The following is a 15,134-nucleotide window of genomic DNA, read 5'->3' as shown; positions in this document are numbered from 1 at the left end:
AAATAGTTCTACATTGTATCTATGGTAACTTGGTCCCCAGACTAAGAAAGCAGAGAATCTCTTTCACATACTAATGTTTTGATAGGACACTTCTTTTATTTTCTATCTCTCATCGCCAGAATTTTTTCTTTTTTTAAAGAGAGGTGGGGATGCTCAATGTGTCTATGGATACATACCTCACAGCAAACTGCAAAATGGTTGGGCCTGGTTTCTTGGGCAAATCATGGTCAAGAACTCGGTGATCTAACTGTAGCCAGTTCTGCTGACCTCTGTGAGAACAAAGCAAAGTAAAAGGATTAAACAGAAAATCAGAAGAAGGTTCAATATTACACAGTGTTGGCGAAGCTGTGGAGAAAGTTACTCCAATATGCTGATAGTAGGTGTATAACCTGTTACAATCAGTAATGAAGACAAGTTAGCAATTTACACCAAAATTATAAAAGCACCTGCCTCTGAACCAGCATTTCCATTTCCAGGAGTTTATGAAGATAAACTTGCACATGTGGAAAATGGCCTACATATAAAGTCACTCACTGAAACGTTGTTTGTGATAGCGAAAAGGCACAAAACAATCTAAATGTCCAACAGGGTATTGTTTTAAAAAATGAATTTAAACTGAGTGTTGAAATACAATACAGCCATATGAAAGATTGAGACTATCTTTATAACCTTATTTTGAACAATTTCTAATATATGATGTTAAATAAAAAAGCAAGATGCATAACACTGAGTATATTACTATTTAAAAAAATTAAAAGATATATATATGCATACATATAAATATATAAATATATATATCTGAGAGGATAAACAAGGAACTCTGCCTTTAGAAGTAAAAAACCAGGTGACATTAAATATATTAATCTTTAAGTTCTTATTAAATATGAAATCTGAAATATTTTAGATAGTCATGAAGAAGAAAACTTCTGGTCATTTAATGAAATCAGACAGACACAGGTAACAATACTATAGCTTTCTTAAAAGTACAGATTTGAACACCTCCTGGGTGCTGTTTCTGTATATACATTATGGACTTTCTAATATTTAAGCATACATATTTCTTTATTTACTCAAAAGACTCACCAAATTCATGGCTATGAATAGTTCTTCCTAAATTTTGACCTCCAAGAGATGCAAACGTTGATGATACTGAGGCTCAGGACTGCTTACATGACTTTTTCCAAGTTTTTCAATTAGTTGATCAGTTTTGGACTGTAAATTCCCAGGGGGCATAGACTCCATTATGCTCGTTGACATAAAACTTAAGAACATGCTGATAGCGGCGGGGTGTCAAATTCTAACAAAACCTATAATGGGCCAGAAGACATTTGCCAACCTATTTTTGTCTTTCAGTAAACAATTTTTTAAAAATCAGAACACTCTAAGCTCTATTCATTATAAATAGGTAAGAAAAGTGGATATAAATAAAACTGATATTAATACTACTACTAAGAGCTAATCTTTATTGACCAACCACTCAGTCTCAGCCAAGCTGGAACTTTTTATGTGTGATGTTAATAACAAGTCTGCAAGGAAAGTGACAGAGTGGGGATTTCAACCTAGGGCTTTCAATATAGGAGAAAAAGAAATTAGAGGGTTGAATCAGCTTTTATACCTTTTGGCTTGATCTCTGTAGCTTACTGGTTTTAGCGCTGAAAAAAATATATCTTTGTTTCTGTAATTAAAAACGAGGCTTCTGATATCTGTCCCTGGCTTTTCTTTAAAGGATATTATGAAGATAAATAAGTTGTTATAAATGACATAAGGCCCATCATCTCAGGCCCATCAGATGGGGAAGGTGATCAAAAGTCATAATGGTGTTGTAAAACCTATTTGTTATGCCTTCATAAACAAAGCTTATTCAGAAGATCCTTTCAAAGGAAGGGAAGTAAAAACATGAAATGTGTTGAAAGAAATGGGAACCCTTATGAAGGGTCACTGTCTCAGGAGGGTGGCGACTGCCCTCTAGGGGTGAAGGACTCACCCTGCACACAGAACACCAGAACTAACTGGGTGAGTCTCAGAACTCTGCCCCACTCCCCCTAACAGGACCATGGATTGATTTTTGTTGGTCACCATCATTACTTTCATTATGTAACCACACGATTCTATTTTTCCATTTCTCTTCTTGGCCTGTGGAGTGGGGTATAGACATTAGCTAGTTTTATTGACAAAGTGTCCCTTCAGCTTTGCCTTATTCTATTTAGAGACGTTCACCAAAGGCAAACGGCTGATGTGGCATCTAGGCTGGAAAATGCAATTCACACAGCATCCTGGGAGGGATCCGACTCAGTGGTTTTATGGTGGGGGTAGGGAAAGGGGAGAGCTGAAAGAAAATACTTTCCAAAAATATTTACCAGACAAAGAAAAAGAACTAGGCTTGTGACCAAGACATTCCAAGGAGACACCCCTAGACAGAAATAATTTTCCAGACCTGTTCCCCAGAACGGTGGGAATGGCCAATTCCCACTCATTCCCCCTCCCCAAAAGCCCAGTGCATACTTCTTCTGAAAATAAACATAGCTAGAGCCAGAAGACACCTTCCAAACTGGTCATAATTCAAAAATAGACTCTGCTGTCACTTGCAAGAGAGTGCATAGAGGACATTTTGGAGCCAGGCTTCTCGGAAAGACTATAACACTGGCCACTGCCGCCACAGGAGATGACTGGAGGAGGTGCTTGAGTGAGACATTCTTCCCTCAACAGAAGATTTAGAGAGAAATCTCAGGGCAGGAGAGGGGAAAAGTGGCCCAGGTCATTAAAGGAAGTCATTCATATTATTTCTTTCTGAAGAAAAGCTCTTACAGTCTGAACATCTGATTTATGCACTGTCTGGTTATGCTCACCTGAGCCTGGAACTTTCCCAGAAACTTTCTATGTGGACCGGATCCTCTTTTCCAGCCCACCATGAACCTTGTAGCCTGGGGAACTTGTGACACCACAGTCCTAAATCATGCCACTCCTCTACATAATATCCTTCAGTGGCTGAGGGGGGCCTCTCACATCTACATGACTCATAGGGCTCACTTTCGATTTTGTCCCTTTTGTATCTTACTCTGTGATCAGGTCAGTCTCCTCGCTATTGGGTAAATGTACCACGTGCATTATCACGTCCATGCACTGGACCACAAATGACTCTTCCCTGGAGTGTTACCTCCTCTCCCTTCTATCTAAAATCTCCCTGCCCTGCCAGGTCCAATTTTAGTTACCTCCTGTGTGATTCCCATACCAGTCCTCCTCTAGCTTCCTTCTGAACACTGATCAACAGGATGACAGCTCCCACTTACTGTGTGCCTGTACTATGGGCTTTGCATACTTATATGATTTAAAAGTACATAATACTAGTGCCCTATTATATGTGCCTTATATAGTACTTATTATATGGGTACTATTATTAGGGCCATTGTACAGATGAGAAAACTTGTGTCAGAGATGTTAAATAATTGACCAAAGATCACACAGCTACCAAATTCCCTCCGCTTCCCTCTCAACCCTATCTTGTTCCATTTTGCCTCTTACTCTCTATATTTTAGCTGCACTGGCTTTTTTTTCTTCCTTTTTCAAAAGAAAAAAAAAAAAGAGTCAAGCTCAGTCCCACCTTTTACACTGCATTTATCTGGAATGCCTCTTCAAAATTTACAAAACTGCTTCTTGCTTTTTATTATGCATCTCTTCCTAGAAACCTTCCTAGCTCACCCCATCTAAAATTGCACCCCAGATTGTCTTGATTTTGGCCTTTTATTTTATTTTATGTTCTCCCAAGCGCCTATCATTTCTGATATTTTCCCATTTATCTATTTTTCTACTTGTTCAGCTAGACTATGCCATTGCGATATAAGCTCTATGAACATAACAACCTTGTATGTTCACAGCTGACCTCCCAGGATTTAGAACAATGCCTAGTATGTGATGGGCACTCAAGAAATATTTGTTGAGTGAATAAATTACTCTAATATTCATGCTTTTAGCCTCTACTCTATGTGACTTTTTAAAATTATAGTGTTCAAAGCACTTACTGATTAGGTATTTATGATTTTTATGTCATACTGTTAGCTATTATTTCATTCACATTCATATTCAACCTATGTGTGTGTTTTAATCCCTGATTCACATGCACTACTACTGTCTTTCCTGCTAGAGCATGTGGTCGATGGACATATGCATTTCCTATTTCGTCCAGCAGAGGACTGATCATACAAGGTCCCAAATAGTTGTTGAGTGAACAGATAATTTTGTGATTTAAAGTGAGGTGGGTGATGCTGAGTGCACTTTTTTCTGCTTTGTCAAACCTTATTCTTAAAATATCCTGAGATCAGAATCAAAGTTGTCAGGTTTTTCCATGTCTCCTGACAACTCAGTTATTTGGTTTTACCCAGTCTAAGTCCTGAGCCCACTGGCATTTCCAGGAGGTCCCAGGCTTGTAGCCCACCCAGGCTGGAAACAGTCAGAAGCCACAAGGTATGGAAAACAAATTAACCCCTTCTTGAGAGTATTTTATGCCTGGTTAAGCTGAAGAACTAAAAGAATCTTTAAATTGGGAGAGTTATGGAAGGAATGCTGGATGGTTGGCCAATATATTTTGTGTCTGGAACACATTTTCCTGAATTTTAATATTTGAAGAAATCTTTGGAAATTATCCCTGGGAAGGGGAAGTATTCCTCGTTAATGTATCAGGCTGCATATAATAGTAAATTGGTCTAGTAAAAACAGACACACACACACACACACACACACACACACACACACACAGATGAACATAGACACAGGCGCGCACACACACACAGAAAAGAGCTGTTAAGTATAAACATTTGCTTACATGAAGTTTTAAATTCTCACAAATTTATTGTTATATACCTGCCTCATTTCAGAGAGAACTTAAATTGTTGATAAATATATACAATATCCAACTTAGAATAAAAAAAGAAGTAAAAGAAAAAAGATAGTGAGGATGTAACATAAAATGGACCTACATGGAAGTTAAAAAATTCATTCCTTATTAAACTATATACATAGTTTACGGGTGGGCTATAAATTTGCCTTTAAACTTTCTTGCCACCAACACCAAAACATTATTTGGTTTCAAGATCTGAATGAATGACAATCTAGTACTTCCATCACTGATACATAAGCTAAATAAGCAAGCACAACTGCATTCAAAATAATAAACTCATTACAACAAATTTCTAAAACACTTAGGACGATATTTTGAATTCTTAAAACGGTCAATATTTCTTTTCTTTTCCTTTTGCAATACTCCTAGGAGAAAAATCTTGCATTAAAAAATCTTTAACTAAGCAGGATATACTCTAATTATTGGAGCATTCCCCGCCCTTCCTTTTTTTTTTTTGCTAATTGTGAACAACAGCGAGTAGGTGGTCCAGACAAAAGGTAAATAAATAGAAACTATTGGAAAAACACTTACGTGTCATCTGTAAATGTGATTCCAAAGTACTCTTTTTCTTTCAGGTTGAAATGTGAAGCCACGAGGTCCAGCAACTCTCTTGATAAAAGTTTGGGCTGTCAAGATAAACATATGATTAGAAACAATTTGGTTGCCTCTCTCTCTTATTGCTACCATCTTCCTCTGCCCCAAATAGTTTAAAGCAGCTTTTGTTTGTTTTTAAATACTGACTCCCTTTTGCTGCATTGGTTACTGCACTATTGACCAGTCTCTAAGAGCCTGGGAAGGAGAGGAAATGTCAATGAGATCATCATTTTCATATATTTGCAATTCAGTCCAGTACCTTACTTGTTTTCTTCTAAGGTAAACCTGTGCTTACTAATGCATTAGTATTTTGGAAAAATACTCTTTTTTAAATTTAATATGGTGCTAATGACCAAGACAAAGAATATTCAACACCTCACTGTCTGGATTGTAGGACTACCTTTGTCTGGTAGATGCCAGCTGAAGAGGATCAAGACCCAAGGCTGTGGCAGGGAACGGTCACGGAGAGAACTAACAACAACAACAACAACAACAACAAACAACAACCAACCATTTATTGTGCCGAACTCCTTACATCTATTATCTCATTTCATTCTTACAATAAGCCTATGAGGTAGGGTTCTTGCTTCCATTTTATAGATGAGACAACCAAGGCCAAGAGAAATTAAGCACATTGCTTGATGTTACAGTTAGGAAGGGCAGAGATTTGAACCCAGTCTGTCTGACTCCAAAGCATAAGCTTTTTATTTCTCTCTAGAGAGTAACTGTACTCACTGTATAGATAGATCATCATCACTAATACTGAGCATCTAGTTAGAAATACCTAATCTGTGAGCTTTTAGGGAGCACTGGACCTGATAGGAAAAACTATGGTTTGGAATCAGCCAGAATGTCTGGAGTGATAGTGTATGCTGGATTTGACTTTGACCCAAACAGTTTAGGGTTCATTATAATGGTTTGAGGGTTGAATGTTTGCTGTTGAGGAAGAAAGAATACCCATAATGAGAGGAAAAAGAGAGGGAAAGGGAGAGAAGAAGGAAAGAAAGAAAGAAGGAAGGAAGGGAGGGAGGAGGGAGGAGGAGAGAGGGAGGAGAGGAAGGAAGGAAGGGAAGGAAGTGAAGGAGAAAGGGGAGGGAGGAAGGAAGGAAGGAAGAAGGAAGGAAGAAGGAAGGAAAGAATGAGGAGGAAGAAGCTGAAGGAAGGAAGGGAAGGAAGGAAGGAAGGAAGGAAGGAAGGAAGGAAGGAAGGAAGGAAAAACAAATAAACAGAAATCTAGACTAAAATGTTTGCTCTGGTGAAACTATTGTTGACTGTACTATATCCATTCTAATTGAAGCCTATGTATAATGGGCTAGGGACAAGTCTTAGAAGGGAGAAAAATTTAGGTTTCGTCAAAGGAGAGAATTCTAGCCACAACTATAGGTGTGGTTGTCAGTGGGGACTTCCACAATTTTTAAGACTCTTGGTAGAGTGTTAGGTAGCTAAAGGGAGAAGCATCAACCACTAAAATTTCATCACTCATATAATCCCAAATATTTTACAAAGAGATTTCATTACCATATATAATCTAGCTTGATTTGAACCATAATTCTGAGGAAGACTAGGCAATCTTAATCCCAGTTCACAGTTATGAAACTGGTTACTTAACTTAGAGAATGTCATGTAGCAGGAGAGTGGCAGATTTTCAGTTCATGATAACCCTTTCAGGGAAGCATTATGTTCCCCAATTTACCAACAAGAGGTTTAAAGAAGTCAAGTCACTTGCCCAGGGTCACATATCTAGTGAGTGTCAAAGCTGAGACTGGAACCCAAGCATCTCTGAATACATGTCACCAAGTTATAGTTACTCTTATATACAGACCAGGTTTTCTGACTTCAAAGTTATCTTTCTCCTCTCAATCCTGGGTCATTGGCTTTGAGGCACAGATAAGTGAGCAGCCTAAACACAGGCTATAAGGCTCACAGAGGGAACCAGGATGGGCTGACCCTGTGTGGGCATTACTTACCTGAACCAGCAGCTCCAGTCTCCTATCATCCAGGAGGTGCACCTGGCAGTGCCTGCCTTCTGTCATCTGTAGGGACAAGATAGCAAGAGCGGTGTCAGGGCCAGGGCTGGCAGGAAAACCCATGAACTTGATTTATCTTTTATTTCACATGTGATATGCTCAGTCTAAAAATGGCTTCAGTTGAGTTAATTAACAGGCTTTGTCATAAACAGATTTATTACATGGCATTAGCTCTTGGATTTATTTTTTAATTAAAAAAATTCTTTTAGCTCTTGGATTTAAAAGAAGAAAAGAATAAAAAGCAGTGACAACTCAATATATTGAAAAAAATAATACCTATTTACTACACACAAGATTATACTATGAAAAGTAGGTTTCCTTCCCAGAGGAAACTACTATATTTTTTCTTGAATTAATATTTTATCTTTTTAAATGAAAATGACTTTATTCATTGGTATATTTTAATATATACAATACATGCATAATTATAAGAAGAAAAATATAAGATTCTAAAGTTAAAATTGCAAGTCTCCATTTTTGACACCTTTGCCCCCACTTTGTCAGTATATCACTACTATAATTAAGAACAGTTAAGAACTGTTAAGACACAAAGTTAAGAGCAGTTCGATGTATAAATTTCCAAGTGTATTTAATTTTTCTCACTTATAATTGCAATACCGGGAAATGTTCTTTGTAAAATATTTAAATAATATATAATGCAATGCTTCCCCTTGATTAACTCATGCTTCAAATCACTTTATCTGCTGCAATTACCACCCTGTCAGTTTGAGAATACTCACAGACTGCCTTCATATGAATTTTTACATATTAAAAAACATATTCATATTAAACGTTTTACTTTAATACTATTATATTGGCCATATTGTTCTGAAAATGAAGCAAGTACTCTTAATATTTGTGTCTCTGTGTGTAACTGTCCAGAAATTTTATACATACCTATATATATATGACTCTGTATGTGTGGGTCTGTGTATGTGTGTGTGTGTGTGTGTGTGTGTGTGTGTGTGTGTTTCCTGTTTTCAGTGTGAGTAGAAAGAATTATGCTAATTCTTGGAGATCTTTCCAATGTCAACACATATAGACCAACCTCATTCTTTATGACAGTTCTAGGTTCCATGGTATCGAATCACTGTGTGGACATATAATGATTTAATGAGTCTCCTGCTGAGAAACACTTAGGGTGTTTCCAGTCTTTTGCTACTAAAAGCAATGTCACAATGAACTTCGCACATACGGCTTTGCCCACAGATATGTAATTGCTGGGTCACTTTTGAAAAGCATGGGCAGCATTTTGTCTCTCAGCTGTTGTTCCAAACTATAAGACCTAGAAACTCGGATACACATAAACCTAATTTAAAGGAAAATAGCCTCCATTACTGAGCATGAACAATGTACTTAGCATTGCTTTATATGTATGATCTCTAGGATTAGTGTTATTATCCTCAATTTCACACATGAGGAAATTGAGGCTCAGAGTGAGATAAGCAACCTATTTTTAATGTGAAAAATACTAATTATTGCACTTACATTTTTTGATTGAGCTCTGTTCTGAAAGTCTAAAAACTAACTCGGTTAGGCTATAGTATTATGGAGAAGTGGCCCATAAGAACCACTTGAAGTAGTGCTAAGAGGTAACTGGGCAAGCTGTACGTTATCCTATGGCCCCTGATTACGTCCTTGACTCTGCAAAGCCAAGGCCAAATACACACTTTTGGTGGCAAGGGGAAAAGGAACAAATCTTTGTTTGTTCGAGGCACTAAGTTGAGTACTTTATGTATATTACCTCATTAAAGCTCCACAAAAATCTATACATTCCCATTTTACAGATAAGAAAACCAAGGTATAGAATTTAAGGTAATTTATTCAAAGTTACCTGGGCAAGAAAAACAGCAAAATCAAGTTTTAAATTAAACTCTAATTGAAAAAAAAGTCATCTTATTTTCTAACCTTCTATACTATGAGAGGAAAGAAATAAATATGTCAGTTCTAATCATTTTATTTCTTTTGTAAAACCCACATAAGCAAATCTCAAATACATGACCTACAGAAAGATGTAATAAGATAATACTCAAAAGATCAATTCACACAGTATGAATCCATTAAGGAATATTTCAAAATATTTCATTCCATTAAGGAATATTTCATAAAATATTTCAAGCTACACTGTTGTTTCATAATCTAAATGAATGTATTTCCTGATTTTAAAAAAGCATCTTTTTTTCCTTTCCTTTTTGCTTTCACCCTCCCTCAGACTAGTCAATGTTCCTCTTGTAAACACATAAATTTGTCTTAGAGAATTTAATAGTAAATTTTTGTTTGTTTGTTTTGGTGTGTTTGCCCATCTCATGACAAATATGGCAGTAGTGGCCACATTTGTACGAGTTGGTCCTGCTCCTTTGTCCTCAGTTGGTTGAACCAGGGATGAACACCTGACCCAATCAGAACCTCAGTTCAGGGAATATAGAGTTCAGTTTGAGTAGATGAAAACGTGGTTGCTATGGGGCAGACAATAGCTGCTGTGTGTGGAGAAAAAGAAAAGCCATCTGCAGAGAGAACGAAGAAGACAAGTAGCTAGAAGGAGGCAAGAGAAATCATGCAGCCTGAGAGGAAAAGCTGGAGAGAACTGTTGTCAGGTTCCTAATGTCTTCCCGTCACTTCTAGTCCCTTCCACAGGTCTGTGTGAAGTTTTATGCTTGGTTTCTGTGAAACATTCCTGTATTGCTTCGATAAATCCTTTTGTTCCTTTCTTTTAAGCTAATTTGAGTTGGATTCTGCTTCTTGTAACTAAAAGCATCTTTATGAGATACCACAAGAATCTATACCTAAACCAAGGCAAAAGGTTTCCAAAGGCTGATGTCATTAATACGATAAAGTCATCAACTCATAATCACTGATGTTCCCATCAATGGCAATACAATAGCCAAAAGAAAAGCTGACATTTGGGGGAGAGGGGTTCTGAACAAACACCTCACTCTGTGATGTGATAAGATACACACAAGCTGGAGAAGGGCGGTGCAGATGAACTGGGGAGAAAAAAGTGCTACAGTTTTATGCCTACAATGGCAAATCCTTGTGAAATACTCACCAAGCCCTTTGCTCCCGGTGAGGATGGCTGCTCTGGGTGCTCAAAGGGCTGATTTCATAGTTGCTAGCAATAAAAAGGCCAGCCCTTGTCACTTACTTAAATTGAAGGTTGTAAGGTGGTGGATGTATTTTGTTCATCAAAACAGTGCTTATAAATAAATTGTAGTTGACAATATTAGAAATCGGGAGATGCCACTTAATAAAAATTTAGATTGTAAGAGCTGGAAACATAGCAGCTCCCTCTCCAGATGTGTTTTGTGGTTTCCAGCTCACCCAAATGTATTATCTGACAGGTTCCTGAGAGTCCTGTCACGTGAATAACAAACCTTGGTTTAAGTTCATGTGGTACTAGGGAAGCAACACAGCCAATGTCAAATATGTTGTGCACTAAGCAAAGTGCTTAACACTTGAATCCCATTGATGTGTAGTATTTCAACCTCTACAGAAGCCTAGGAAGGGGGCATCTCATTTTAATCACCAGAAAACCGAGGCCTAAGAAATGATTCAACTTGCACAGGAGTTCTAAGCCACACACAGGCTCAAAATCATATTTCATCTCTTAGTAGCTGTGTTATCTTAGAGAAGCTACTTAACCTTTCTGAGCCTCAAAAGCAATGTCCTGATAACTTTTAATCTGATACTCTCAAAGTGGAATAAACCACTTTTGAGGGCCATATTTTTTATAGTCCTTATTTGATTGAAAATTAACAAACAGCTAAACTTTCCTGTAATCCATTTATCCTTCTGTCTTTTTTTTTTTTTTTTACAAAAAGCTTTTTAATGGGAAGACTTTTACTAACCCATTTTAAAGAGGATATATGATAGGTAAAGTTACCAAGCCAGTTAACAAACAGGTGGCAGAAAAATTCTCCAGAGCCGATGGAGCAGAAATAAAGAAAAAGGGGCCTGTTAGTTTTTGTGTGCTTTACAGCGCCTGGCATTTTAATAATAACAGTAATAATACCACTAATTGTCACTTTCTATATTCCAGGCATTGCGCTAAGTATTTTACATGTATTAACATGTTCAACCCTCGAGGTACGTAGTCTTATTAAAGGTGAATGAATTTAGAGAGATTATAAATAACAAATTTCATAAATGGCAGAGCTGGACCCAAACCCAAAGCCCCGGCCCTTAACCACTTAGATATATACATGGTATTCCCTGTACTGTAAAGTTGCAAATTGTGGGAGAGTCTTCCCACAATCCCATTCTCAATGGATTAGATGAGTAGGTAGAAAAAGGGAAACGAAGAGTCATAAAGCAGCATAAAAAATCATTGGAACTGTAGAATTTATAAATATAAAGAATCTTGAAGGCATCTAATAACAGCCACTGATGTGCGATACGGAGAAACTACAGAAAGGACTTGCCCAAAATCACAGACAGTGAATGGAAGACCTGGGATTAAAATTCAAGGCTCTGATTTCCAGGCCAGAACATTAGCAGTATGCGCGAGGTTACTCAGCTAATAAATAATACCATCTTATTCAAATGCACTTTCCCCCAACAGGTTGATTTTTTTTTAATTAAAACAAAACAAAACAAAACAAAAACCTGTAACTGTAAAAAAGACAACACCAAACTGGGCATTTCTTATTTATTTAAAAACATTAGTCCCACTGATGCTTTATCTTCTAATTTCAACAACAGGAGTTACATTTATAGAAGCTATTCATGGATCACAATAATTATATCCATGAATACAGAACCACTTTAAAAAAATAACAAAATCAACAACAATTTTATTGAGCATATTCAATATATTTAATATGTAGTAACTCATTTAATGCCAGATGTAAATACCTCTATCATCTTTATTTTACAGTTGAGGAAACTGAAGCACAGAGAGGCCAAGTAACCTGCTCCAGGTCACACAACTATTAAGAGGCAGAACTGGGATTCCAACCGAGGCAGAAGAGCCCATGTTCTATTGCAATTTTCAATGTAATTATAACCCACGGAAGAAATTAAATATATTTTGCAGTTTTCAATGTAATTATAGCCCACAGAAGGAATTAAATATATTGTCTTTCCATTTCATATTTTATTAAATTGTCCTGACAATGTGCTTTCTTTACTAAACAGGAATTTTATAATTCCACTTAGGAGAAGAATAAGTAAAGAAGCATTTCTCATTACAAATTGCCTTCTTTTACAATTTAAGGGTCTATATTTCTCTCTTTAGCTCTTCAGTCTCCTCACCCCAGACAAAAATTAGTTTGCCAAGTTAAGTCACAACACTTCATTTAAGGAGTTCCACAGGAAGTCTTCTCATAAGCCAACAAAAAGATAGTGGGCAATACTCCTCTAGTCTGTGTGTGAAGCTGTGTTACACAGAATCACTTTCAAATCCCAGAGACCACTGATACAGTTTCAGATTTGACCTCTGCCCAGTGACAGCTAATAGCACCAACGCCTTGCATAGAATGAAAAAAAAAACATAAAAATGATCTCTTTGGAAAGTTTCACAGAGCATCCACCCAGACCTGATACCCTTTCGCCACCTCCACCATTCAACCCCAGGAATATGGAGGTTCAAATTGTGCATGTTGGATTAAAACTCCCACCTCAGTCTGTGGCTGCCCTGCGTTTGCTGCCCAGCTGAGAGAGGAGGTCCTCAGTAGCTAAGTGCTGAGTGCTGGTGGAAGGACCCTGTCCATCTGGTCAGTGGTTAAATGAGGAAGACCAGAAGGGAAGTGAGAATCGGCCATAGGCCAGACCTCTGGCTTCCTGGAGTACCCTGTTGTATAGCCCAGAGTGGGGTTCAAGTCTGAATGAATATACCCCTGCCTCCAATGCTGACTCCTACTACCTGATTTAGGAGATGAGAGGAGAGAGTAGATAAGAAACCTAAAAGTGAGTGAACACAGGGAGCATGAGACCATTCGTAGTGACTGGAGTCAGGTTAAAAAGCAAAAGGAAATAAAAACTATAACAAATGAACAGCACCCCAGCCTACTTTGGTTTTGCTTTAGTAGTTCTTTGGAATGTGGAAATATGAAAGCTTGATAAGGAAACAGCAAGCTTCCCCACATCATCCTCCTTCCCTACTCGGTCTCATTCCCTTTTGACCTTTTCTGAAAGCTTAGCATAAGAGAGCCTGCCTCATAAAAATGACTGCTCAGGGCTTTTTTTGTAGTGTGACCCATCCAGAGTCTAATCCGCGGTCATTCCTTGCCTAGAAGTGTGCAAAATCAGCTATCTAACCAGTCTCTGTGCTTTTGAGTCTCATGATGGTCTAATCTCTCCATGGCCATGTGAGCAAGATCTCTAAAATACAAATCAATCCCTTTGCTTCCCTTCTTAAAATTGTTCAATGGCTTCTCATGCAGCACAGTGAAGAATCGCCTTACCTCGCTGACAATGTCCACATTACCTGTCTCCCCACCCTCTCTAATTTTACTTCCAACACATTTGCCTTGCTCTGATACACCAGCCACATTGGCCTCCTTTTCCTACTCAAAATAAAAGCTTGTTCTTACTTTGAGACTTTGCATATGCTGTTCCCTCTGTCTGGAGTGCGTTCCCCCAGATCACTGCATGATGCAGTGCTTTTGCATCTCTCACATCTCCAAACACAAGTCATTATTTCCAAGAAGCCTTCTGTGTCCTCCATATAAAGTGGAGCCTGGACATGCACTCTCATATTATGCTGCTTTATTTTTATTTTCTTTATAGCTAATATTTCGTATCTATTTTTTTGGTTCGTTTATCTTTCTTTATCTTTCATCGTCAGAATGTAAATTCCATGGGAGTGACCTTGATTGATTTGTTCACCACTGTAGCCCAGGGCATAGAACAGTGCCTGGCACATGGTAAGAATGTGGTAAATAAATATTTGCCGAGTGAAAGAACACCTTGACTATTCATAACCTAGACACAGTTAACAATGAAATAAATTCACAAATGATTTAAATTTACAGAGCATAATGTTAAATGAGGATGTTCCAAAACACCTCCCAAGCCTTGGCCCACACAGACTTACACTTAAAAAGCAAGCTTCTCACCCAGAGAACAAGGTATGCTATTAAACTCTCTATCACACGAGATATTCTGGAGGAACTGGAGAGAGGTAGAAGGCACGTATCTAGGACATTCTTACTTTGGGATCTATTGAGTGGTTAGAGTTTTATATTTCACCCAAATGATGTCAACTCGCCGAACAAGGCCCCTTTATATCATCTCTGGGTGTTGACTGAATATGAGCTATTGACACTCCTGCTGAGAGAATGGCCTAGACTGACACAGATGTCTCCAAGCCTAGTCAGCTATGATTTTCCTTCAAGTTATTTCAAGATGGCGCCTGTCTTCCCTATGTGCTGTCACTGGGATCTTCTTTTTCAGTATCAATAAATGATTCTCCTAGCTTCTATTAAGCATTTGCTCTATGTCACATGAGCACTAAGCACTTTACATGTGCAGTATCTTCTTTCAACAACTCTATGAGGTAAGATATTTTACTATTTAGATTTTATAGATGGCAAAACTGAAAGGCAGAGAGAGTCATGTTACTATGAACAGGGGTTTAAAAGTATAAAAGTAGGACTCTTGTACATCTTTCACAGGTTCACTGG

General features: G+C 37.8%; 1 protein-coding gene across 9 annotated transcripts in view; it reads right to left on the bottom strand.

The window, feature by feature from the left end:
* Positions 1 to 15,134, bottom strand: part of FRMD4B (FERM domain containing 4B) — a 309,226-nt gene that overhangs the window by 99,676 nt on the left and 194,416 nt on the right. For 7 of the 9 annotated variants that reach the window (XM_039851669.1, XM_039851670.1, XM_039851672.1 and 4 more), the window contains 3 exons: positions 7,453 to 7,518; positions 5,423 to 5,517; positions 177 to 269 (listed from right to left, as the gene is read on the bottom strand). In XM_039851669.1, coding sequence (XP_039707603.1) covers positions 177 to 269; positions 5,423 to 5,517; positions 7,453 to 7,518 — 254 coding nt within the window. Of the gene's footprint in view, positions 1 to 176; positions 270 to 5,422; positions 5,518 to 7,452; positions 7,519 to 8,560; positions 8,606 to 11,151; positions 11,156 to 12,435; positions 12,446 to 15,134 lie in introns of those variants that run through there. The other 2 variants (XM_039851674.1, XM_039851667.1) reach the window with 2 other exon arrangements.

Source organism: Pteropus medius, unplaced genomic scaffold, assembly GCF_902729225.1.
Source record: "Pteropus medius unplaced genomic scaffold, Ma_sr-lr_union100, whole genome shotgun sequence".
Classification (NCBI taxonomy): domain Eukaryota; kingdom Metazoa; phylum Chordata; class Mammalia; order Chiroptera; family Pteropodidae; genus Pteropus; species Pteropus medius.
The sequence above is the reverse complement of the archived record's forward strand: the minus strand, read 5'-3'. Positions and strand labels throughout refer to the sequence as shown.